Source organism: Hyaena hyaena, unplaced genomic scaffold (genome assembly GCF_003009895.1).
Source record: "Hyaena hyaena isolate Hyena2069 unplaced genomic scaffold, ASM300989v1 scaffold_189, whole genome shotgun sequence".
In the NCBI taxonomy this organism is placed as follows: domain Eukaryota; kingdom Metazoa; phylum Chordata; class Mammalia; order Carnivora; family Hyaenidae; genus Hyaena; species Hyaena hyaena.
The window spans coordinates 2,022,214-2,047,493 of NW_024080821.1; the positions used below are offsets into that span (position 1 = coordinate 2,022,214).

Genomic DNA, 25,280 nt, shown 5'->3' on the forward strand with positions numbered 1-25,280 from the left:
ACCTTCCCTGGCTACAGACACTTTCCCAAAATCTTCTCTGGCTTTTCGGAACTTTCTCTTCTTTCAAGATCTGGCTCCGTTCCATCTTCTCCTAGGAAGCCACGCCCGAAGATTGGCCGAACGGTGACTTCTCTGTTCCTCTCGTCCTGGCACTGCCGTTTGCGACAATGAGCTGCTGTTTTGGTCCTTTGATGTTAAATGTCTGTTTCTGCGTCTGCAGCCAGGGTGTGGGAGATGGAGAAGGTGCCTCGGGGACACGTCCCGGGGCTGCCACATGCTCGCTGCTTGTCCGTCCACTCATGAATCAAGGCGTCTCTTCTCTCCTCTGCATCAGTCCCCTAGGACTTGCAGCCTCTTGGGTGGTGGGGTTTCGTTGGGGGCTGGTTTGGGTGGTCCGGGGTGAGGAGTGGGCTTGGGGCCCTGGGGCCTTCTGGTGACACGGCTCAGGGCAGTGCTGGGAATGGTGGCTCGCCCCCACGTAGCCTTCCGTTCGCTTCCCACCCTGAAGCTTTATAGCAAGGTACTCACAGGCTCTGACTCACTGGTGTGAGGTCATAAATAATGCTGAACACCCCCTCAGCTTTACAAGTTGTGCAAGCTCTGATGCTGCGAGACCTGGCCGAGGCAGGTACGTGCATCCGGAAGTGCCTTTAAAAAAATAGGTTTACGGTACATTGCGTTTTTCTCTGGCTTTAGCCTCAGCACATAAACCAGGATTAGGAGCAGACGGTTTAAATCCCCAAGGTCAGCCCTCCTCCTGCTTTGGCTGCTCTCCATCTCGCTCTCCTGGAGGTGGGGTGGAGGTGGGCCTGCCCCTGTGCCCAGCAAACAGATGCTTTTGTCCCTGGAATTTTTTTTTTTTTTTTTTTTTTTTGGTGATGAGAGACTAAGAGGTGTTGCTCAGCCTTGACTCTTTGGAGGACGTCACCACCATGAGCAGGCAGGGACAGAGCCGCTTGTGATGTATGCTGGCTCCTGGTCTGGCACCAGAACTGGGCCGGCCAGCATGGCCCTCGGAGTCCCTGGAGGAGCCCTGGGAGGGATCTGGAAGGGCCCTGCTTGCAGGGCGCCTCCCCTCCAGGAGGAGCACGGCCCTTGAGGGTACCGATCCGTGGAGCAGGGAATGCACGTGAATGAACTCAGAATGAGAAATGAATATAATAAAAAGTAGAGTGGTGGTCTGCTCACTCAAACATATAGAGTAGACCTCCCTGCCCTACCCCTCCACACCCAGAGACAGGGGAGAAGCTCAATGGGCCAGAAAAGTCCTCCCTCCTTCCCGAATGCCTGAGACAGGGCCTGCAGGGGATGGAGCCTCCTCGGCATTCTAGGCCATGGGGCTCTAGTGTCATCAGCTCAGAACGCCATCATCTATTCCACGGTCTGGTGTCGCCTTGTGGAGGCCGATTCCTTTCTACCTTGTTCTGTTGTCCACAGCGATGCCGTTTCCTGGGGTGATACAGTCTTTATCCCCGGGCTTTCCGCTGGATTCCCTGCCCTGCCCCCTTGGCTTAACTGTCCCTCCAGACCCTCTGCCCAAGTCCGTGGTGCCTCTTTGCCCAGAAAGCTCTCCTGCCATCTCGGTAACAAACTAGCTCTTCTAGTGTCATTTTTGCTTTGAGTTTCCAGAGCCCCAGAGGGCACAAATGAATGATTAAAGACTACAAAATGTCTGTGTGTGCCCTGCAGGGGGCTACGCGACTCTTTGACCATTTGTCACCAATCTAGCAGCCGTGGTCTGTCCCCTGGGACCTCAGGAGCAGGAGTCTGGTCTTCCTCATGGGCAAGCTTTGTGCTCCACATGGTAGACATACGGGAGATATGTGTTGATGGAATGAATTTTTTTTTAATGAATGAATGAATTTTAGAATTTCTTTTTTACACATTTATTTAGTTTTGAGAGACAGAGCACAAGCGGGGGAGGGACAGAGAGAGACGGAGATACAGAATCGGAAGCAGGCTCCAGGCTCCAGGCTGTCAGCACAGAGCCCGACACGAGGCTTGAACTCACGTACTGGGAGATCATGACCTGAGCCAAAGTCGGACACTCAACCGACTGAGCCAGCCAGGCGCCCCTAAAGAATGAATGAATTTTAAAGGTAGCCCCACCACCCCCTCACAGACTGCTTTCTTTCTGAGGGAGGGGCTGCCCATCTGCGGAATGAAGGGTACGCATCCAGCCCCATCACTGGGCCAGTGTAGCAGAAGACCAGGCCTCTGAAGCTCTTGTGACCTGTTGGCATCTGGCGACAGGCGCCCCTCAGGTGCGTGCAGGATGGCACAGAGGCTCGTCGCACTCAGGTCCAGAGGGTGAGTTCATTTCCTCCCCACGGAACGTTGAAGCTGAAGAGCGTTCATTAGGACTAGGCCGCCAATGGCGGAGGCCCTGCCTGAGCGTGCTGGGCACACTGGTCTGCTCCTTGCAGCTGATGTGCCACACACGTGCTTCCCTGTTGCAGGATGTGGGTGCTCACGTGTGGGTCGGGAGGCTGGACGGCTCCAGCGCACCCTTTCATCCTCGGCACTTCCTTGCCTAGAGCGTTCGGGTAAAGCCACCCTCTCCACTGGTTCTCATTTCCCTTGGCGTGAGCGTCCCAGCAGTTGAAATAGGAAACGCCCGAGGGACAGTGACCATTAGACATTTCTCCTGACCGGCTCACTGAGGCGATAATAGTAACGGAGGATGGCTGTCTAGCTCTTTGTTTGTGCCAGAAGGCTACCTGAGGATGACCTTCCGTGGATGCTCAGAATAGCAACTGTGAGGTAGGTCGCAACTCAGAGGTGAAGATGAGGCACAGAAGGGTTGAGGAACCTGCCCAAGGTCACACAGCTAGTGAACGGTGGAGCCAGCATTGAAGCCCAGGGAGTAGACTCCTGAGCACTGGCTTTTCCCACGGGTCTCTCCTGCCAAGATGCGTCCCATTGGCAGAGCTGGGGCCCGGGTCCTAGTGCCTCAGTAAACACCATGGATTCCTGCATCGTTGGCAGAAAAATGGCCGTGCCTGCTTTAAACCTAGAGTCAGATGGGATTCTGCCAGAGACAGTACCATAGGCCCGCTGCCTCGTTTAACATTTGATTTCACCTTGGTAGTGGTGGTGGTTAGGGGCAGGGGTGGGGTGGGCGGATCCTTTTACTCTGGGATCTCAAAAGAGTCCAGTCCCTGGGCTCTCACAGCCTCTGGCCGACTCCTTGTGGTTCACTTACAATGGTCAAGGGCAGCTTCCCGAGTGTCACAGCACCATCTTGGCCCTGGAAATTCCTGTCATTCTCTCAAAAATCCCCAGCACCAAGCTAAAGAGGGGGAAATTACAGATCTGAGCAGTTGAGGAGCAATTCAATTAAACACAAAAAGAGCTGTAAATAAATTAGCCCAAAATCTTCATGGGCCCTCCCCATTGGCAGAGGGAGGACCACAAGAAGAAATTAAGGCTTCCTTTTATTTATGAAGTTTGTTGTAATAGAACCCTTGGGCTTGACGGTGTAAGGATTTCTCACAGTCTGGCGTGTGGCGAGCATTTGTCTTTGTTAATTTATGTGGGGAAGGGCAGTATGTCTACCAAACGTGCTGCCGGCTTCTGCGCTGTTTCACAAGGGTATTTAAAGTTACAGCACCTGACACTTCTCCAGCAGCTAAGAGGTTTTTCTGCTTCAGAAAGCAAAATATTGTATGAGTTGTGCAACATGTAGAAATGATTTGAAGAATTAGGGGTGCTGCAAATAGGACAGTTTTCTGCAAAGAACTGAAGACTTCATCAAATCACAGAGTTGGCAAGTGCAGGGAAGAGGCAGTGCGGGCCATGGGGCACAGCACAGGTGTGCCCGGTGGCCTGTCGTCCCCGTTTAATTTCCTCTTTCCCTGGTCCCAATTTGAATTGCCAAAATACGTTAGATTGCGGTGCATTATTTCATTTGCCTGCTTCGTAATTCCTCTTTACCTCAAACGGATGAGAAACACATGGCGCTGAAGCAAATTGACAGCTCTTGAAATGAGAAAGATCTTTATCCTTCAGAGTGTTGATGTAGAAATAAATGAAAGAAAAAAAATGCTTGTTGGGTCTTGAAGCAGCTTGAATTGGTACCTTTTTTTTTTTTTTTTTTTTTGGTAAGGGTAGATGAGGGTTTTCACTCTCTCTCCTTCTTTTTTTTCCTTCCTTTAGGGAGGTGTGTGGCTTGGGAATTCAGTGGGAAGGATTTTTTGTCCATACTCGTTTGCAGAGATCTGAGTTATCATTTGGGCATCAGGAGCAGGCCAGAGGGGTCAGCAGCAGGAATGTGGGGTCCTCAGGTTTGCCTCATGAGGGGCACATTTCAGACACATCGTGGGTCACAGGAAAGCGAGTCAAATGAACTTTTTGGTTTTTTGGTGCATAGAAAAGTTATGCTTACGCTATCCTGTAGTCTCTTAAGTGTGCAGTAACTTTGCATCCAAACAAAAACTGTACATACCTTACTTAAAAAAATGCTTTTCTAGGAGTGTCTGGGTGGCTCAGTCGGTTAAGTGTCCAACTCTTGATTTTGGCTCGGGTCATGATCTCATGGTTCATGAGTTTGAGCCTTACATCGGGCTCTTCACTGACAGTGTAGAGCCTGCTTTGTATTCTCTCTCTCGCTCTCTCTCTCTCTCTCTCTCTGTCCCTACCCCATTCATACTCTCTCTCTCAAAAATAAACAAAAAAATTAAAATACTTTTTTGATTCAAAACATAAATTAATTACACAAAATAAAATGTATTGAAGAAGTTAATAAACTAAATGTATTTAATACTTAGTAGATAAATGAACTTTATTAAATATAAGAAAATAATATTTAGAGGTACTAGCTAAGACACGCTAACGATCATCTGAACTTTCAGTGAGTCATAATTGCTGATGACAGATCACCATAACAAGTATGATGATAATGGAAAAGTTTGAAATATTGTGAGAATTACCAAAACGTGACACAGACGCACGAAGTAAGCAAATGCTTTTGGAAAAACGGTGCCCATAGGATTTGCTCTTCGCAGTGTTGCCACGAACCCACTTGTAAAGATTGCAGTATCTGCGAAGTAACAGAAAGTGGAGCCCAGTAAGAGGAGGTATGCCCGTCCTTCAAAAAAAAAAAATCTATTAGTACCTAAAACAAGGGAAGGAAAGGAAAGGAAAAATGAAAAGAAAAGAATTTTTTAAAAGGGTTCCTTATTTTTGAGAAATTAAGAGACAGAGGACAAGAGAAAGAGGGGCAAAGAGAGAGAAGGAGACACAAAATCTGAAGCAGCCCCGACAGAAGGCTCACTCAGGAGCCGGGAGACCATGACCTGAGCCGAAGTCAGAAACTTAACCAACTGAACCACCCAGCTGCCCTATTTTTATTTTATTTCTTAAGTTTATTTATTTGTGAGTGAGAGAGCACACACGCAGGCAGGGGAGGGAGAGGGAAACTGAGGATCCAAAGCAGGCTCCAGTGTTGACAGCACAGAGCCTGACACGGGGCTCAAACTTACAAACACTGAGATGGTGACCTGAGCTGATGTCAGACGCTTAACCAACTCAGCCACCCAGGCGCCCCTTGGGTGTGTTTGTTTTAGACAATGTCCCCTAACCCGCTAGGTCCCTGGTCACCTCACGCTGCCAGCAGCCCCCGTTTACACTTATGAGTATTGATAAATGCATTCCCACACCTCAAACATAGTAGTAGGTATAATTTGTTGGTGTATAAAATATCACCAGACCCATAATATTCGTGTTTCAAAAATGAAGGAGAGCATATTGATGGCTTTAAAAAAAAAAAAAAAGAAAGAAAGAAAGAAAGAAAGAAAGAAACAGAAACTTTGGAAACCACTAGACTTGAGGCTCTTTTCTGTATGAAGTCTTTTTCTTTATCCTGCAAAATCTTTCTGAAACTCAATCAGCAAACAGTGTGTACTCATTTTTGTATTAGTTACGCAAGCAGGTGTTGTGGGTTTGCAGAGCTGTGCATGAAGTATGCTGGGTACCAGGGAAGATAAGAAGGGGGTGGTAGGGACTATCCATCAACACCAATGCTTATGTGACAAAATAACATCCCGGAGTGCTGTGTGTCAGTGCCAAACACAAGGTACGGGTTAAGGGATCCATCTCTCTACTCTAAGTGTAACTTCTATATGCCTAGTGGATCTAAATTAAGAGAAATTAGGGCATCATTATTTGTATTATAAACTGATCTGCTACTGAATTTCTTGCAATAATGAGCCCCCTGGTGGTTTTTAAAAAACTTATTATAAACTTTTATTTTTAAATAGTGTAGGACTCCCGGAAAGTTGTAAACACAGTACAAAGAGCTCTTGTGCCCCTTCCTGCAGCTTCCCACGATGATAGCATCTCCCACAGCCACCACACACTGTTAAAATCGGGAACCCGATGCTGGTACGTCATCAGTGTTAACAGCCACTCCTGTGCGTGTGCACGTGTGGTTTGGAATTTGATCGCGCGTGTGGATCAGAGTGACCGTCACCACAGTCAGGGCATGGAAGTGTCCCATGATCACGGAGACCTTCCCGCACCCTCACCCCGGCGACCACCACGCTCATCTCTATCACTGTAATTTTGTCATTTCAAGAATGTTACAAGAATGTTACAGAAATGGAATCGTACGGTATGGAGTAAGCTTTGAGACTGACTTTTTTCAGTCAGCATAATTCCCTTGAGTTCCATCCAAGCTGCGTAGCCGTAGTTTGTTTCTTTTTATTTCGAGGACGACTCCGCCACAGGATGCTCCACGGCTGGTTCTTCTGTTCCCTTTGCTCTCCGAAACAGGCTTTATTGGCATACGACTCATCTGGCACAGTACATACAGAGAGGTGCCCTTCTGAGGCTACACCTCACTCCTTTGTACTGATTTCTCTAAATAGGAGTTTGTGGTAGTCACAACAGAGTCTGTCATCTCGTCACCCAGCCCTCATCTAACAGACATTTGTTGAGCCACCACTGTGTTCGGAGTACTAGCAATAGCAAAGGGCAGTCAGTTACCACTGACCAAGTGCCTACCTGTATGTTGTGTTAATAATTTCGACTTCCCAAGCTGGGGTGAAGGTTAATAACAACCATGACTCCTTTTACGCACAAGGAAACTGAGCCACCCTGGAAAGCCTTGCCCGAGATGGTGTGTAGTTGGAAACAGAGGGGCAGGATTCGAACACAAGACTTCAGATGCCACACCAGGCTCCTTTTATTCCACCGACTCCTACTCAGGCTGGACTCCTCTGTGTTTGGGGTTTTTTTTTCAGCTCAAAGATTTTATTGATCTTCTCTGAACAAGAAGTAGCTTTGCCAAGTAATTGAATCCTGTGGCCTCTTACTGCACTTGAACTTTGTTCTTGGGGGCATTTTGTTAGCCATTACTTGAAAATGCTTTGGGAACTTAAAAGTAACAAAGCAGGGTTCCTTTAAAAATAGTATGTAGTGCAGACTTTCCTTAATTTGCTTGTGTTTCATAAAGTCTTTGGGTCAGGGTTAGAACTGGGGCTTTGACCCAGGATCCCGGGGGCGACTTCAGTGACCTGGGAGCCGAGGAGATTGGCTCTCAGGCTGCCCAGTGGGGAAGGAGCAGGGGCTTCCTCAGATGTCCCTTAATGCCCCATTAGGGAGCTTTGGGGCTGGTGGCCCTAGGCAGTCAGATTCAGGTGCCTGATGCCATGCCATTCACAGGATTCTGCCGTCTGCCAAAATTGGGCTTTAGATCAGAGGAAGTTGCTATTTCGGGCATCTAAGTGCTAGTGCACTGAATTCAGGCCTCAGCAGCCGACCAGGGGGGCGGGGCAGAGATGCCTCGAGCCTTTGAAGCTCCAGAAAGGGTTCAAAAGAGCCTTGGAGAAGAGATTCCTGTACTGGGTGGGAAGTGGAGAGGTGACCTCTGGGTCCCCTCTGTCTCCCGAGTCTGTGATTCTGGGAGGAGAAAAACCTCCCTCAGTTACCGATGTTCACTGCAGGGCTGGCCAAATTCCTCAGAATCACAGGCTGGTGGAGAGGAAGGGCCTGGGGCTCGCGATGCTGCAACAACGTCCGTGTGACCTCTGGCTCGTCACCTCACCCCTCCTCAGGTGCAGCCAGGGAGAGAGGTAGGGTCGGAAATCTACCAGACCTTTCTGCGTCCCCCTCCCAGTGGCAGGGGACAGAGGGGCATAGGAGCCACTGAGGCATGGGCTCGTCTGAAAGCCCAAGGGACACTCTAAACCCACATTCTTTTTTCACCTGTCCTCTGCAGTTCTTTGTGTCAGGCCGACAGTAGAGCCTTAGGAAACACCGGCTTAATGAACAAATGTGTCACCTTTGCAAAACCATCCCTCTCCCTAGTCCGTCCATCCTCACCAGCCAGTGTGCTAAAGGGCACAGGTAGAGTCGTGCACCGACCGGTTTCCTGCTTCAGACCCTGGCCTTTCCCAGGTACAGACAGGCCCTCTATCCCATCACCAAACCTTGCTGATTACGCCCCCCCCCCCCCCGGTTTTCCAGGCCCAAGGGACTGAAATCAGGATTGGGACCTAGGCATTCTAAGCCTGCCACACTTCCTTTTCCCCCTCGCCCCTCCCCAAGTGCATGGCTACAGCGACGCTTGTCGCCGCTCCCGATTACATCGGCCACAGGAGATGTGGATGCTTTTTCCATTTGGTCCTGATGTTTATTTCATGCCCATCAGTATCACCCATATTAGGACAGATGAGGTGGTTATTTACAGGCTGTGCATTTTCACACTTGGTAATTATAAACCCTTCCCCCTGTTCGGTCAGAGTCGTGGAGATCTATTTTGGCAATTAGCAGTTTAGTATTTGTTTAATGGGAATGCAAGAGAGTGTTACGGCACATCAGTGCTCCACTAATGATTTGCCTTTCTCCTCCGGAGCTGGTCGGTTTGGGCCTTTTTCACGGTAGGTAAGGCCTGATGGGGAGAGGCTGGAGTGGGGGAGACAGGAGCGTTAGGCAGCCTGCCTGCCTCTCCCCCCGCCCCCGGCGCACACTCGCATGCATGCACGCACAACCAGCGTTGTAAACAGGCCGCGGATTTCCAGAGCACAGCAGCCACCACTCGAAGGCACCTCTCACAAGAGGCCGTTAGGCCAGATGCCATTTCCGTGTGACAGCTGTCAAGCCTGCCGGAACCAACTGTGTCTCCTCCAACCGCCCGTGCCCAGCCTCTCTCTCTCGGTATCCCTCTCCCGCCGCCTCCCTTCCTGCGCCGTCTCATATCTGAGCCCTGGTACACACATCGCCCGAGAGAGCTCCTGTCCCTCCGTCCAGGGTGCTGCTGGCCACGGGCTTCGCCTGCTCAGCCCCCAACGGAGCCCCCTGTCCCGGCCACGCTTCCATAGACTTTCGCTTCCCCTGCTCAGTTTTGAGATGTAGTCTCCTGGGACTGTTCTCCCGAGGTCGTGCTGGCTGTGTCCGCGGCTGTCCCTCAGCACGACCTGTTTGCAGTGGGGAGACACACAGGGTGGGGAGCGTGTGGGTGTCCGCGGGCGCACGCGTGCACGTGGCCATTAGAGCGCCCTGAGCCGGCCCTGCAGGGAGAGTGCCGGGGTGGGGTAGTGACAGCGGCCATGTCCTGAATTTAGGTGCTCCCTAGTCACCATTGGAGCTTTCATGACAATCCTGGGAAGCGGGACACGCAGTCAGGACTTGGGTGTACTGCAGGGGCCACAGGGGGGAGCCCCAGACTGAGTCCTGGGACCCCTCTGCCAGTCCCCGCGCTGCGGCCAGCTGGCTCTGTGTGACTTCGGGAACAGCCAAGTGATCTGTGGGCTTTCCGAGTTCGCCAGTCCTAAAGGAAGAGACCCCTCCCCACCTCCTTTTCCCTTTGCTTCTCGAATCACTCCCTCCTCTTCTGAGGCCACCAAAGGCAACATGTGTCTGTCTGCCTGGTTTATCTCATCAGTTCTCTTAACTTTCTGGTAGAGTTCTGTTGTTTTAATTTGAAAGAGAGAGAGAACTCGTGTGCACGAGCAGGGGAGAGGGGCAGAGGGAAGGAGAGAGAATCTGGCTCCACGCTCAGCACAGAGCCTGACACAGGGCTTGATCCCACAACCCCAGGATCATGACCTGAGTGAAATCAAGAGTCGGACACTCAATGGACCGAGCCACCCAGGTGCCCCTCTGGTGCAGTTTTAAGGTAGTTTTATGTGTTCTTTCAGGAGGCAGTGACACTACCCTGAGCCCTAGGGACTCAAAAACTAGACCACCACTAAGACCAGTAGGAAGAAGTAGGTGGCCTCTGGTTTTAAATCCTGGCTTTATAGTTTACTGCGATGTACAATTCCAGGCAAGTCATTCACCGTAACTTCCTCACCTGTATAATGGGTATGATAATATCTCCCTGAGAGCTTTTCATAATTAATGAGCTTTGCATTTGCCTGTGAAGCACCAGTAAATGTAGCTATTACAATACTCACTGAGTCTTGGGGGGAGGTGAAGAATAGGTGTTTCATAGCTTAAAGTCTGATACTAACTTGTGCAATTAGGCTCTGAGCAAAGAGGCTTTGCCTTTAGGTAACTAAGACGTCTAACCTGTAGGATAGAGCTGTTTGGAGTCCCCGCACCCTTCAGTTCCCTGGGGCAAATGTCCGTTCATTACATTTGTAACTGCTGCCTGATCAACACCAGTGGGTGGTGTACTTAAGGAAATGTACTTAATGCACTGAACTGTGTACCAATTAAAAAAAAATGGTTAAAATGGCAAATTTTATATTAGGGATATTTTACTACAAAAAAAAGTTTAGGAGAGACTCAGCCGATGATTTTTCTTGTTATTCTATTAAAGGCAGGGATGCGAATTAAAACACTGCAGGTGGATGCAGTCTAGAAGGTTTGGAGTTTTGGGGTAAAGGGAAAAGTGCCAAGGGGTGACAGCTACACAAACCCAGCCGTCTCCATGCCCAGCAGGCCTGGAGGGGAAAACGCACAGAGGTTGGGGGTGGCTGAGAAGCTTGCATCCCCACAGCCACAGGGGCACAGGAATCTGAGACCGGGGAGGTGCCTGGGTGGCTCAGCCAGTTAAGTATCCGACTCTTGATTTGGGTCAGGTTGTGATCTTGGGGTCATCGGATCGAGTCCCACATCCAGCTCCGCGTTCAGCGTGGAGCCTGCTTGGGATTCTCTCTCTCCCTCTCTCTCACTGTTCCCCCCCAGATAAATAAATAAACATTAAAAAAGAAATAGAATCTGAGACAGGCCCACAGGTAGAGGCTGGTGGGATGAGAAAAGCAGCGGCTTCCTTAGGTTAGAATTCTAAGTCCGAGACTAAGACAAGGCAGGGAGAGCTCCCAAATGCGGCATGCGACAAAGGACCAGCATGCTGCTCCTGACTTCTCTGGCAAGGGATAAACAGCCAGTCTTGAGGCAGCTGGAGGCCTGTTAAATGTTTACCCCTTTCCCGTAGGGCCCATTTACTACTGGGACTCCTCTGCCCATCCCACCTCTGCCCCCAGCTTGCTCTGTGACCCACACACAGGCTGTGATTAAGGCTCAACTCAGCTGTATTTAGCCATTTTGAACAGGGATTCTCCACCTTGGCTGCACCCTGGGATCACTGGGGAGCTTTTTTTTTTTTTAATTTTTTTAGATTTATTTATTTTTGAGAGACAGAGTAAGACAGAGTGTGAGCGGGGGAGGGGCAGAGAGAGAAGGAGACACAGAATCCGAAACAGGCTCCAGGCCCTGAGCTAGCTGTCAGCAAAGAGCCTGATGCGGGGCTTGAACCCACGGACCGTGAGATAATGACCTGAGCCAAAGTCGGATGCTTAATCGACTGAGCCACTCAGGCGCCCCTCACTGGGAAGCTTTAAACACTGCTCCTTCCGGAGATCTGATTTAACAGGTCGGGGTGTGGCCTCACTCAGCAGCAGGGATGTTAAAATTCCTTTGGGTGATCCTGGTGAGCACCACCGACCTGGATTTCAGTGTGAGCTAATGGGATTTTCCAGCCTGTGTCCTTTCCCCTTCCATCCTCCCTGTTGGGCAGCGATTAACGATAGACCTCGCTCTTCGCAAGGCTGGGGCATACTGGAAAGTCTCGTCTCGGTGAACTTAGACGCCACGCCTGAGCTCTGGGACAGGAGCAGGGTTCTCTCTGGGCGGGTTGGAAGGAGCAGCAGAGGGCAGCGCCATCCAGTGTTCTGAAACAGCCCGGGTAAGACAGCCTCCCTCTCCAGTACCCACGCCAGGCGCCTCTGTCCTGGGCAGCCCTGCCTCGCATATGAGTCTCCACTCTTGCGGCTTTCATGCCTTGAGTTTACAGAGCATAATAAGGTCCGTTAAGCCCTACGCATTACAGTATGGGATCACATTTACGGGCGTTTATTTAAACTAACTCTTGAAGTGTTTGAGTGGGAGCAGGAAGCGAAATTCAAGGGCATGTGTTCCGGGGGAGTTTGAAGAGCTGGGTTTCTTTTTTTCCCTTTCCTCTCCCTCCTGTGTCTGACCAGATAATTTAGGGATCATTTGAAGTGCCATTTCCTGCTTTGTTCTTGATACGTATGGCGTGTGGGTGTGCATATTTGTATCCCAAGAGGAGTGGGAAGTTTCTCAGCATGCGTTGGCCACACCAAAGCTCTGGAACGTCCTGACGGAACAGAGTTTGGAAGGACCAGTGGCGAATTTGAGGCCCTTAGATGTTGTCCTAGCGGACTCTGCGGTCTGTTTTAGCATTCTGGGCTGAGAGTTGTTACGGGTGGATCTTAGGTGGCCTACTTCATAGCTTCCTCCTTTCATAGAGAGAAACTAAGGACAGAGAAGGGAGGTGACTTGTCTCCATGAGATCTCAATGGAGCTGGACTAGAACCTGGGTCCTGCCCATGCTTTGTGCAAAACTGCCTGCCCCCTCCACTGCCTCTCCACACCTGTGAGGTTAGTACCAGCAACTGAATCCCCTTTGGGTGCCTCCCGGGGACGAGTTTCCTGTGTCCCCAAATCAGCTTCACTCCCCTCCCGTGTACTTGGGGAGCCAAAACTGCAGGCAGAAGAAACAGTTGTCTGATGGCACACTCCAGGGTCCCAACCTGTGGCCGTCCATCTTGGCCAACAGAATTTATGACATGTCTTTCCAGGAGCTTCTTTGCTTTGTGACTTACGAGGTTTCCTCCATGAGTTGGGCTGGCTAAAGCCTCACCTCTGGATATGGTCAACATGGAATGGCGACTTCGAAATTCACCGAGCAAGAGTGTCTGGCTCACAATAAACCTTTTGACTCACTATAAGGAGGGCTCGCTCATTCATGAAATGAATTAGGATTAGAGAGGCATCACCCACTGACTTGAGTGCTAATTATTGCTGATTTTCACGGTGCTCGTTTAGTGAGGAACATGTTGCCAATTTCTCCTGGCGCTTCTGGGATCTCTGTCTCCAACCTTGTTGCAAGGGTGACATTTAGAAGTGGTCCCTTCCCACCTTAATACCTGTATTCCACTTGCAATGTGTAACATGACAGTTTCATACTCAGCCCACATTCTACATTTTGCCTCCTTCCAATTCTTCTCTTGCCTTTGTTCATTGTCTAGTATTATTTCAGACTGTATATCTTCCAGTAGATGAAAAATTTTTTTTATAACAGGGACCATGTACAAGTTACCTTTTGCCACAGGAATGCTATGAAACAATCACAGAACTGCAGCGGCAGACAATAGCTGTTCGTTTCACCTGTCTGGAGTCCACTGGGAGTAATTCTGTGGATCTTGGCTGGGCTCACTTGCGAGTTTTGGGTCACATGCATGTTTTAGGATTGACTGAGGAGACTTGGCCCAGCCCCACATGCCTCTCACGAGCACTAGCCAGCTAGCCTGGGCATGCCCTTCTCCTGGTGATGGCCGAGGTGCAAGAGAGAACAAGCAGAAACATGAAACCCTTCCCAAGGCCAGACCCAGTGTGGGCATACCTCCACCTCATTTTGCTGACCATAAGAAGCCAAGTGCAGATACATGGGATGGAGAGATAGACCCTGCCTCTTTAGAGAGAGGAACTGCAAAATCACAGAACTAAAGATTTGGGGCCATCAACGCAAACTGTCTACCATGGCCCGACGCAATCCACCTCTTCCTTGTACTTAGGCCAGTGCCCTGCGAGTAGTGAGTGCCTAATAAATATATGTCACAGATAAGTAAATAAAGTTAACATTAGCGCAATTTTCTAGTCAAGATTGAGTTGACCGGATGATGTAGGCATTAGCTGGAGTTTATCTTTTAGAAGGAAAGTATCTGTCGTCCTGGTAGAATCGAGATGTCTCTTGCATTGGGTTCAGGGACAGCTTGGTTGTCGCTAGAAGTTTCTCTTTTTGTCATCTTTTCCGTCGTCGGATCTACTGTCTTGTTTTCAGGATCTTAGGATGTAGGTGTATGAGAGACCAGGAACAAAGGGGGAGAACACTTTCCACACCAAAGTGCTTCAGCTGCCTCTGGAGGAGGAATTTTGTCCCACGTTCTGAACATGGCCATGGAATCAGACATCTAGGGGTGAGGCCCAGGAGGTCTGTGTTTTAAACAAGCCAGGTGATTCTGACATGGATGAAGCCTGAGGAGCCCTGCTCCAGCCCCTATGGTCCATAGAGGCCAACGGCGTAGCTCCCCACCGTTGACTCTCAGACGTGGTGTGTGCGCACCGCACACCTCCAAGTATGTCCCAATGTGGTCCGAACCCGGTGAGGACAGAAATACATGTTTAGGACTTTTTTAGGTGTTGAAACAAACGGGGGCAGCCCCAGCCATCCTGTTTAAAAGTTAGTTTACCTTGCTTTTTCGCTCAATCTACCACCAGCGCCAGGCTGCATTGGGAACCTGTCCTGAGTTATTAAAAGGTACGTCTCCGGGTTGGAGCAAGCTCTCAAACCGGAGCAAGCATGGGCCAAGATGTGGGACAGAGTAGGGTGAGGTTCTGATATCTCCTCTCCTCCTTGATCCCTCCAGGGACACCCCCAGCCCCAGACCACTAGGCTCACAGATTCCCCACCTCTGGGACAAAGAAATATGTAAGCCTGGTGAAGGCACTGTCGACACATAATAAATACCAGTGCTAGTCTAACGAGAGTTCATGGTGTTTTCTACTCGAGGTCAAGAAAACTCCTGTGTCCCGCCCCCAACTCTCTGTGTTCCAGAACCCCAAATGAGGTCCAGTCGAAGTTGATGACTCTGTATGGCCAACTGATCTACCTGGGTTTCATGGGTGTGTGTGTGTGTGCGCGCGCGTGCGCGTGTGTGTGAGAGAGAGAGACAGACAGACCGATAGACAGAGACACAGTTACCAGTTTGCTCTCTCTAGGGTTGACTACCAGTTACCTTCACTTTGCTCCTCAGTCCCCCGTGATACAGACTCACACAAGCTGCTTCTGTTTGATTCACACAGAACCGTGAGAAACAGCCCCGTATGTGAGGCCGTGTTTTTCATTCTATTCAGTCTTTGTATATTCAAATTCTCCCAGTTTCAGCTTTTGCTGTTCTGCCAGATTTCCACCGCATCGATGGCTTCTCTGAATTAATAAGTGTTTTGCTATCGCTGGAAAGTTTTTTCCCCACCCGCCCCTTCCCCAAGCACCGGGTCTTATCCGTATTGATTTTTTTTTTCTTTCTCTTTCCTTTCTAGCTGTTTCTCAGATGTTTTATTTTGTAAAGCGTTACTAGAATTTTTCTGTCGCTCTGACATTTTATCTATTCAGGAGGTCCCTGCGAGTCCCATTGTGCCACCGGACTATAGAGGAAAGAGCTCTATTCTCTATGACAATGGCTGCCCTAAAAAACATACACAGATCCTCCCCCGCGCTCCCCAGGGTGGAGCAAATGTTGGGAGGGCAGCGTCAGAAAACACCCAAACTTGGGAAGGAAAAGAGGGAGCCAACTACGCACTGTGGAAGGGGGAAGGCGGGGGCGTTGAAAATCCTTTTTTTTTTCTCTCTCAATTCAAAATATTTATTTCCGGAAGGGATCGGAGTGTCAGTACCAAAACATGGCCAACACAGAAGGAAGGCTGTTTTCCTTACTGTTTGGCATTTTTAGCTCAAAATAAGGACTTGGCAAGCATCTTAGAAAATGTGGAGATGGGTGTGAAACAGATGTCACATTTACCTGTGCAACACCCAGCAGGTGTCACCCTCCCACCCACCCGCACCCCAGGCATTGGAATTCTTATCGAGGCCCTGGGGTCTGAGTCTGCAGTACCATATGCTCAAGTGTGAGTGCTCTGTGTACAAACAAACCAGTTGATCTTCTGGTGGTTTTGCCTGAGTGGCGCGCGGAGGCAGACGCTTGTGGTGTGTGTGGCCTCCGCAGGAGCCTGGGGACCATCAAGGCTACCCCACTGCCGAGGGGTCTGGTGAGGGAACCCATCTCCAGCCTAGCATCACTTACTCCCCTCGGCCTGGTGCCCGGTGGAGAGAGAGTAGCTCCTTGCTGGCAGAACAGTCACCATGCAAGGCCATTGTCCTCCCAGTAACTGACTTTAGTAATGGGGACCAGAAGGGCAAGGCCCCAGGAGCCTGTTTGTTCAGACTCGGTTGCTTAGCAACAAAGTGGGGAGGTGAGCCCTGACTCCGGAAGGGATTTTTAAGCTAGGCCAGTCCCTTCGAGGGTTACATCTGGCTGGCCTACCCCCTCTTCCATTTTTACCTTGACTTTGCTTCCTGCCCCACCCCCCACCCCCCACCCCATTCTATGTGATAGCATCTAGAAAAATAGATTTGATTTTTCTGGAGGCAGCATTTTAAGCCTGGTTTTATTGCTTTGCCCAGTGTCTTCCCCTCCATCAGAGATTGTAGTCTGGGAGGAGTGACGAATGAATGGCCTATGATTCCCTTTCTCAGCTGGCTTAGCTCCGGCTCCCAAACTCATTTGTGAGCCTTTGAGCTCCAGTGAGCATTGCTCAGTCCTTCCCCACCGCACACATACTGACATTGCCCCAGGCACAGAGCCCTTGGGCTGGCAGCTTTGCCCATGACCACATGGGTTGAGTCATAGCTTTACTGCCAATCTTGGGCACAAAATGAATGGGGAGACCAGGCTGCTTACTTGGCCAAACGAGGTACAGTCCCCAAGTGAATAGCGGATTGGCTAGGACCGTACCTGTACTAAAGATGTGTATTTTGTGGAAGAATAAAGAATTGGATCTTTAAGTATAAGGAGTGGAATTCAAAAGCCAAATCTGGGTCAGTAAGGGTGACTTTCTTGACATTTACATGAGAATGGAGTGTGGATCCTGAAATCTTAGTTCTAGAATATCCAGAAGGGTTGCAGGATGCCTCAAAAGACTGAGGGAGGAATAGGAAGAGACGGAGGATGCCTTTGGGTTTTCTTCTCTTTGATAGTTTGGAAAAGTGGAAAAGGTCCTAGCACGAATGTGTTAGTGTGCCAGGACAGCCACAACAAAGTACCACAGACTGGATGGCCAAACAACAAAAATTTATTTTCTCACTATTCTGGAGGCTGGAAGTCCACGATTGGCAGACTTGGTTGCTTCTGAGTCCCCTCTCCTTGGCTTGCAGACAGCCACCTTCTCTCTGTGTCCTCAGGTAGTCTTTCCTCTGTACCTGTGTCCAGATTTCCTCTTCCTGCAAGGTCTAGTCAGTACTGGATCAGGACCCACCCTAATGACCTCATTTTAACTCCATAATGGCCCTGTTAGAGACCCCATCTCCAAATACAATCACATTCTGAGATACGGGGGGGGGGGGGGGGGGGGGGGGGGGGGGGGGGGGGGTGTCAGGACTCCCAACATCGGAATTTGGCAGGAGGCACAATTCAGCCCATAATAATCAAGATGTTATATATCCATTGTTTATAACCAGAAACAATTTGAATATCCACAGAAGGATAATTGAGTGAGCTATAGTTTCTCACTCCACAAAATATTATACAGCAGTCAAGATAGTATTTGCAGTCCCTCACACCTACGAAGATGACTGCTGTCTAAAAACTCCCAGGAAATAACAAGTGCTGGCCAGGGTGTGGAGAAACTGGAAACTTCGTGCGCTGTTGGTGAGGATGTAAAATGGAATGGCCACTGTGGAAAACAGTATGTCAGTTCCTCAGAAAATTAAAAATAAAGTTACCCTACGATCTAAATTTCATTTCTGAAAATGGGGACTCAAGGAGATACTTGTATACTCATGTTTTATGGTGGCGCTTTTGACAATAGCTAAGACTGAGTATCCATCGACAGACGAATGAATAAGCAAAATGTGATACACTTATAGAACGGAATGTGGATGAACCTTGAGGACGTTATGCTAAGCGGCATAAGCCAGTCACAAAAAGACAAATACCATGTGATTCTCCTTCCATCAAATATAGTAGTCCCCCCTTATTTGTGGTATCCATTACCCACAGTCAACTGTGGTCCTAGAGCTGGATGGTCCTCCTGACAGATGGTCATCAGGTCAGTAGCCGCCTAACCCTACGTCACATGCCGAAGTCATTCACCTCACTTCCTCTCACCACATGGGCATCTTTTCCTCTCTCATCAGTGGCAGTACAATAAGATATTTCGAGAGGGAAAGACCGCATTCACATAACTTGTATTACAGTACATTGTCGTAATGGTTCTATTTTATTATTAGTTATTGTTGTTAAATCCTTTACCGTGCCTAACGTATAAATTGGACTTTATGATGGGTGTGTATGTACAGGAAAAAACGTGGAAGGTATTGGGTTGGGTACTGTCCACAGTTCCAGGCATCCACTGGATGTCTTGGAGTGTGTGCCCTGGAAATGGGGGGAACCTCTGTACTTAGAGGAGTCACAGTCAGAGACAGCAGACAGAGGGTGCTTGCCGGGCGCCGAGGGGGACAAGGGGACAGGGGGCTAATTATTTGATGGGGGTAGAGTGTCAGTTTTACAAAATGTAAAGAGTTCCGGAAATGGATGGTGGGGATGGTAGTTCAATGTTATGAATGTATTTAATACCACTGAACTGTGCACTTAAGGAACCGTTCACATGGCAATCTTTATGTTATGTGTATTTTACCATAATAAAAAATTGGGGGGAAAAGCGTAATATTCACAGTGTAGTAATCTGGGAAGTGTGTGCAATATTGTAATATTATATTTAAAGAAAGAACTAGGGGGAAATTCTATATGTAGTATGATTTAAACTATATTAAAATTGCCATAAGGTTTCTTAAGGCAAAAACTGAAGGGAAATGTAGTAGATATTAACTATGGTTGTACTAGGCAGAAAGATAGGAAAGACAGTGATTTTTTTCCTAACTTTTTGTTTTCACATAATTTTTAAAAATATTTTAAAATTTATGTTTATTTTTGAAAGAGAGAGAGAGCAAGCAGGGGAGGGGCAGAGAGAGAGGGCGACACAGAATCCGAAGCAGGCTCCAGGCTGTGAGCTGTCAGCACAGAGCCTGACGCGGGGCTCGAACTCATGGACTACAAGATAATGACCTGAGCCAATGTTGGATGCCCAACCAGCTGAGCCACCCAGGCGCCCCTTCACATAAAGTTAAATGAGCACCTGTGGCTTTGATGATGGAAACCACTCTTCCCCCACCAGTATGTAACATTTCACATGTTTTGTTAAAATTCCTAAAGCAGACCCCGTTCTGTATTTGTTTTGCAGGTGGAGGATGCAATGCTGATGTTTGACAAGACAACCAACAGGCACAGAGGTAAGAGCCCCACGGAGGAAGGTCGCCCCTTCCACCCGTTGATCTGATCGTCTGTTGAAGGTCTGTATTCACGGCGGGGCACCACAGCTCAGAGTCCGGATGCCGGACAGTTAAAGATCGGCCACGCCCACCATGTTCCCATAAACCTTTCTAATCCGGGCTCTCTCCGTCTTTGCTAGCCCTGAGAACTAAGTGATCCGAGTGGAAATTATTCATAGCAGTTACTCAGCTGAGCTCTCAAGTTGCATCGAGGGAAGTGGTTTAGAAACACACTGGCAACCCGAAGAGCCAGAAAAGGCTTATTCCGCCTGCGATTGCAGACCTGGAAGCGCCCTCGTGCACGTCTGGAATGTTTAGAGGGCACTGCACTTACTCGTGTTTTCTCCTGTGCTCTAACTGTCCTATCCATGTTCCAGAAAATGGGTCTCAGCTGGGGCCTGTAAGCCTCCGAGATGGCGCACAGAATGTTTCATGTTTGCGCTTTTCTTCGGAGACGATGCGTCGCTCCCAACAGATTTTCAAAGGGGTCTCTGACCTCCGTGCCTCCCCTCCCCCAAAAAGGAACACGTTGAAATGACTGCTTTAAACAGAAAATTGGACGAATCTAGAAACTCCTCCTAGAGAAAGTAGAGTCAAAGGTTGTGGCTTAGCGTTCCGTTCTCCGGTTCTCTGGAAGCCCCTGGTGTCTGGGGCTCCTAGGAACAGGGCAGTAATGGGCAGAGCAGGAAGGGAAGTGGCAGGAAGTCGCGTTCTTGAGAGAAGCCGGAGCGAGCAGTGTTTCCTTGCCACTAGGATTGCATTTAGATGTTTCTTGTGTTGTTTACATTCTTGCTGTCACCTGTGATTAGAAGCAGTTTCCCAGCGCTGACTGTATGTCTCTCCTGTTGGGAGCAGGCAGGCTGAGTGAAAGAGAGGCAGGATCGGGGGTGGGAGAAGGAGGGGCTGTCCTGAGTGTGCCTGGCAGTCTGGCTTCCCGTGCGTCCATCGACAGCATCCTCAGAAGGGAAAATGGAAAATCGGGTGGAAAGCTGGGGCTTTGATGGTGTTTGTGGGGGAGGAATGGGGAGGGGTGGAGGATGAAAAGTAGGGAGGAGGCAAGGAGGAAAAGACAGACTTACAAGTGTGGAATGATTGCTTTGTCCTCTGCCTCACTAAGCATCCTGAGGCTGAGAGAGGGAGGGGAAGGGGGTGCAGAAACGAGTAACTCATGATTATTCTCCACCAGCATCCTTAGGAGAGGAGCGGGGGGGGGGGGGGGTTCTGAGCACTGTTTTCACAGGCATTGTGTGTTCTGATCTTCCCAGCAGCCCCTTGACTTTAGGAAAATCACTGCACTCCTTTAGCTTCTTTACCTCAGTTGAGTCATCTGTAAAATGGGGATAATGTTAGTACTTCCCTATAGGGTTGTTTGGAGAGTTGGAGTGCCACACACACACATCAACTGTGCGCAGGTTAGCTCTTACTATTAATTGTTTTCACCGTCATCACCTCTGTGTTGTGGGTGAGGTGACCGAAACTCAGAGGGGGTGAAGGGGACCACCCAAGGTCAACAGGGACTCACTCCTAGGACTGCTGATTTCAGATTCTGCTCCTTCTCCGTGATCTTCATGTGGGGGGTGGGTTTGTTGAGAAGAATGTTTTCGTCTATTTATCTTCAGGGTGGGTGAGGCCCATCTGAATGCGGCACTAGTGTTCAGGGCTAGAATTCACACTCGTGGAAGATTCTCGAGTGGCTTCTGTAGGCAGTAGCGTTATCATGTTTTTGAATATCCACAAATAGAGGTATTTTTGAGCTCTGGGTTAGGCAGTGTTGGAGGGAGAGAAAATCATCTGCGCAACCCTCACAGCTGTGCCAGGGAAAGAGGTGCGGCGTCTGGGGTTGCGAGAGGGCCGGTGACTCTCCATGTTACATTACTCAGCTAACAGCAGACAGAGGCAGGTTAACACTGGGGGCGCTGGGCCCCTGAGGAAGTACCGGGCAACATCTTCCCCTATTTCTGACCCAGATGCCTCCTGCTGTGGGTGGACCCTCTTCCCTTGCTCTGAGGCGCTGGGTGTGGTCATGGGGTGGTGGCCCCTCTGATTCCTGTCGCGAGGTCCATTTTACGGCCCCATGCTCAGCGTGGCCCCAGGATGGCATTGCTTTCTCTCCCATGACTTCAGGGGCCCACTGGCAGGAAGGAGGGTGGATACAGCCCCCCGTGCACTCAGCCCTGCCCCCCAGCCCCAGCAGGGGCTGCCCACGCACCCTTCTGCCATGCCAGGGGTGCCAGATTCCTGTGGACCCCTTGCATGATTTGTGGAGCCAGAACAGGCGGAAGGTGGGGCCTCTTAATTCAAAACTTAGGCAGAATTTCAAGGTGACAGCATAGCACTCAACCCAGGGTGGAGCCCTTCTGAGCACGGGGCCTGCATGGGTGCGCACCGGGGAGCCAGCCGGAGCGGACGCAGTCCTGGGGACCCCGCTGGCGGTGTGGGGAAAGGGAAGGCAGGAGGGAAGGAGGCCCCCACATGCTGCCCCCTTGCCCTCCTGTACGGAAGTCTGCTCCCGGGGGTTCTCTCTCGGTGCAGAGCTTTGGCCCCTCCACACTTTCCAGCCCCTCTGAAGAGCTGAGGACTTTCTCTTTGAACTGGGTGCTCAAGCTGAGTTAATACTTAAGTGGTTATGAGCATTTGGGGGTGGAAAGAATTTAAAAAAAAAAAAAAAAAAAGGATACATCCCCCAACAGACGCACAAATCCGCGTGTGGAACGAGTGGCCCCACATCCCTGATGGAGTGCACATTTGGAATCGGGTGATAAGCCCGAGAACATAAAATCCTCCTGCAGCCACCTTGGCCCAACCTTACCTTCACCTCCTCCATTTCCTGTTTCCCATTATCTTATCAAGAAGAAAGTGCTGCCTTAGCAGAAGTTAAGGACGCCTCTCCATGCTAGCCCTGCCTGTGGCTCTCCTCTTAAAGAGGTCCCCACCGTTCACCCTGCATGCGGCCACAGAGCATGCACAGCGCTTCTCCCCAACTCCCAACCCCTCTGTGCTGCGCGGCCCGGCCCCGGGCCTAGAAGTCACCTGTGCGCCCTTGGGGCTGAGACCGCTGCGGTCCGGGAAAGCTGCACATTTGGTTGCGCCCGGGGGCCCCGAGTCTGGTCCAACAGGCTCGTGGGACCCTCTCCAAATACTCTTGCCACCATGAGCCAGAACACAGGGCAGGATTTCCACTCCTCACCCCACAGTGGCTCCCCTCTGCCCCTGTCCCCCGCTGGGCCCCCAGGGACAGGGTAGCCCTCCATTACATCTGTTCACAGAAGCGACCGCCTGTGTTTCTTCCCCTCTTACCTCTGTCCTTGGACCGCGCTGGCACCCTGGGAAAGAATCCAGGGGACAGGAGACCACCAGCCCTCCCTGGATGGCAGTCCTCCACTCTGGAAGCAGGAAGAAGGTCATTCAGCACCTGACTCCCACAGAAGGTGTGGCGTCGTCTTCTCCCTCTTTCCCCTTGGAGCAGACCTCCCTCCGGCTTCTGCTGCTCCCTCCATGCAGGACCTGAAGTATGTTTCTGGCCTGTTAACTGAGAGAATGTCCAAGATTAAGTCCTTTTTCATTCTTCTTGTTTCAGCTAGGAGAGGGAGGGAAGGGGCTGTCTCCGGCGCCCTGGAAATGGGGATTAGCACGCAGGGGTGCCCTTGAGGAGCAGTGGAGGAGCTGATCTGTGACGCCGCAGGGGATTCTGAAGCTAGGGCTATCTGCGGCTGGGGTGAGAGGGCTGATGTTGTATGTTCACCTGTCACAGGATGCAGCCCACCCTGGGAAGCACGTGTGACCTTGGGCTCGCCCTGAGGACATCCTAGAGGGACAGACAGCTGGGGGCCTCTTGCAACAGCACTCCTGTGGAAGTACTGTGTCCTGTGTCCCGTGACCATACCCACTATGGTGGTACAGTGGGCTCTGGGCTAACCAGGCCACGGTAGCACTCTTGGTAGAAACCGCCAGCACTTCCTGAGCGGTTTTACACCGCGTGCTTAGCTCAGCACCTGCACATACTGTTGAATCTTTATGATGGTCATAGGTGAACCCAGCTGCCCAGAGTCCCTAGTTGGACATAAACCCAGCCTGTCTGACCCAGAGCCCTGCTCTGCAGGCTTGGTGCTAGGCGGTGGTTTAAAGCAGGGGAGTTGGTGATTTTACCTCCTGAGCGCCTCCTCGATATTGGCCCTTCCCCACCTGCCCTTCTTGCTGGACTGTGGCACACCTCCATTTCAGATGGAGAAACTGAGGCATGTAGAGTGCTGGAGGGCCACATAGCAGGTTCCTGCAGCCAGGTGGTGTGAGCTACTCAAACCTTCCACGAGATTCTTTGTGCCCACGGGCAGAGAAAGAAGGTGGCTTTCCAGTTTTCTCAGAGACTTTCATTTGTTCTCTCAAAGCCATTGGGGGCGGTCTGAGAAATATGGGGCTGATCATCAAAGGATTTAATCACTGGGGGAAAGTTTGTTGCTTTATCCTTGCAAACCTCAGATAAGATCTTGAATTCAGCATTAGGTATTGATCCCAGAGAGGGGCTGGCGGGGAGGGTCTGGAGGGAAAGACACAGCAAAGTGTCCTTTCTGATTCGCCCTTTGGGAGGCACAAGGCTAATGCGTGAGCCGGAGGGGGCGAGGGAGCGCAGAGTGGTTTGGATCTGTCCCCACTGTCACCAGCCCTGTTGGAGAAAGCGGAGGAACGTGGGGCGCTGGTTGCTGAAATCCGTCTCACATTCACCTCCTTGTCGGGGAAGGGAGCCCCCGCCTCCAGTGTCCTTCCAGGGGGCGCCTCCGCTGTTCCTCCCTCCCAGCCCAGCCCTCCAGGCTGAGCCCCGTCCGGCCCATCAAGGAGAGCTGGGTGGTTGGGGGCCCAGTGGCAGACGAGTCGGGTGTCTTTGAAGCTTATGGGATTGCCTGGTGAGGGTCAGCTGGAGAGGGAATGAGACAGGCCTTCTCACTCCCTGCGGCTTCCATTACCCAGCAGGCCTGTTTGCTCCAGAACGTTGCCAGAGGCAGAGGGACGGATACACTGAGAGGAAAATAAAGCTCAGTGTGATGGAGGACTCCTCTCACCGCTGTTAACAGTTCCTCATTAAGTGCAATGCTAATGGCTTTGGAGAGGCCCAGCTCCCTGGCTCCCCAGCAGGCCCCTCTGCACTACTGACCTCAGCTGAGGCGGTTCTACGACCCTCCAAGAAGAGCACCGTCCCCAGCAGGCACCCTACTTGGAGGGCCCTTCTCCAGGTTGGCTGCGCCCTTCCCCAGGGTGGCTGCGCCCTTTCAGGAGCTGCCCAGCTGGAAGGGCATCGCAGCAGCCCCGTGTGGGAAGAGAGGGAGGAGCTTTGTGCAAGCTCACCCCCAAGCCGTGGGGCTGAGCTCCGCTTCTCCCTTGAAGCTTGTACGCACCTCCGTCCCGACAAGCAGTTCGCTGCAGCTGAAGGTCTCGGTAATTTGCGTAATCGGTTTATTTCTTAAAATGGTGCCAGGAAGATGTACCTGAAACTGAGATAGAAGATAATGCCTTTCTAAGGGGGGAAAAACAGCCCTTAACGTCCTGACTCCCCGCCAGACGCTCACTTTTGAAATTGACCTCTGGCGTCCAGGCAGGTTCACGGGCGCTACAGATGACTGAGGATCGCACTCTCATTATTTGTTCACTGCTG

At 50.6% G+C, this 25,280-nt stretch overlaps 1 protein-coding gene across 3 annotated transcripts in view; it reads left to right on the forward strand.

Annotated features, from left to right (window-relative positions):
- The window catches only part of MSI2 (musashi RNA binding protein 2), a 387,255-nt gene that overhangs the window by 225,691 nt on the left and 136,284 nt on the right, over positions 1-25,280 (forward strand). For all 3 annotated transcript variants that reach the window (XM_039241135.1, XM_039241136.1, XM_039241137.1), the window contains exon 7: positions 19,549-19,597. In XM_039241135.1, coding sequence (XP_039097066.1) covers positions 19,549-19,597 — 49 coding nt within the window. The remainder of the gene's footprint in view (positions 1-19,548; positions 19,598-25,280) is intronic.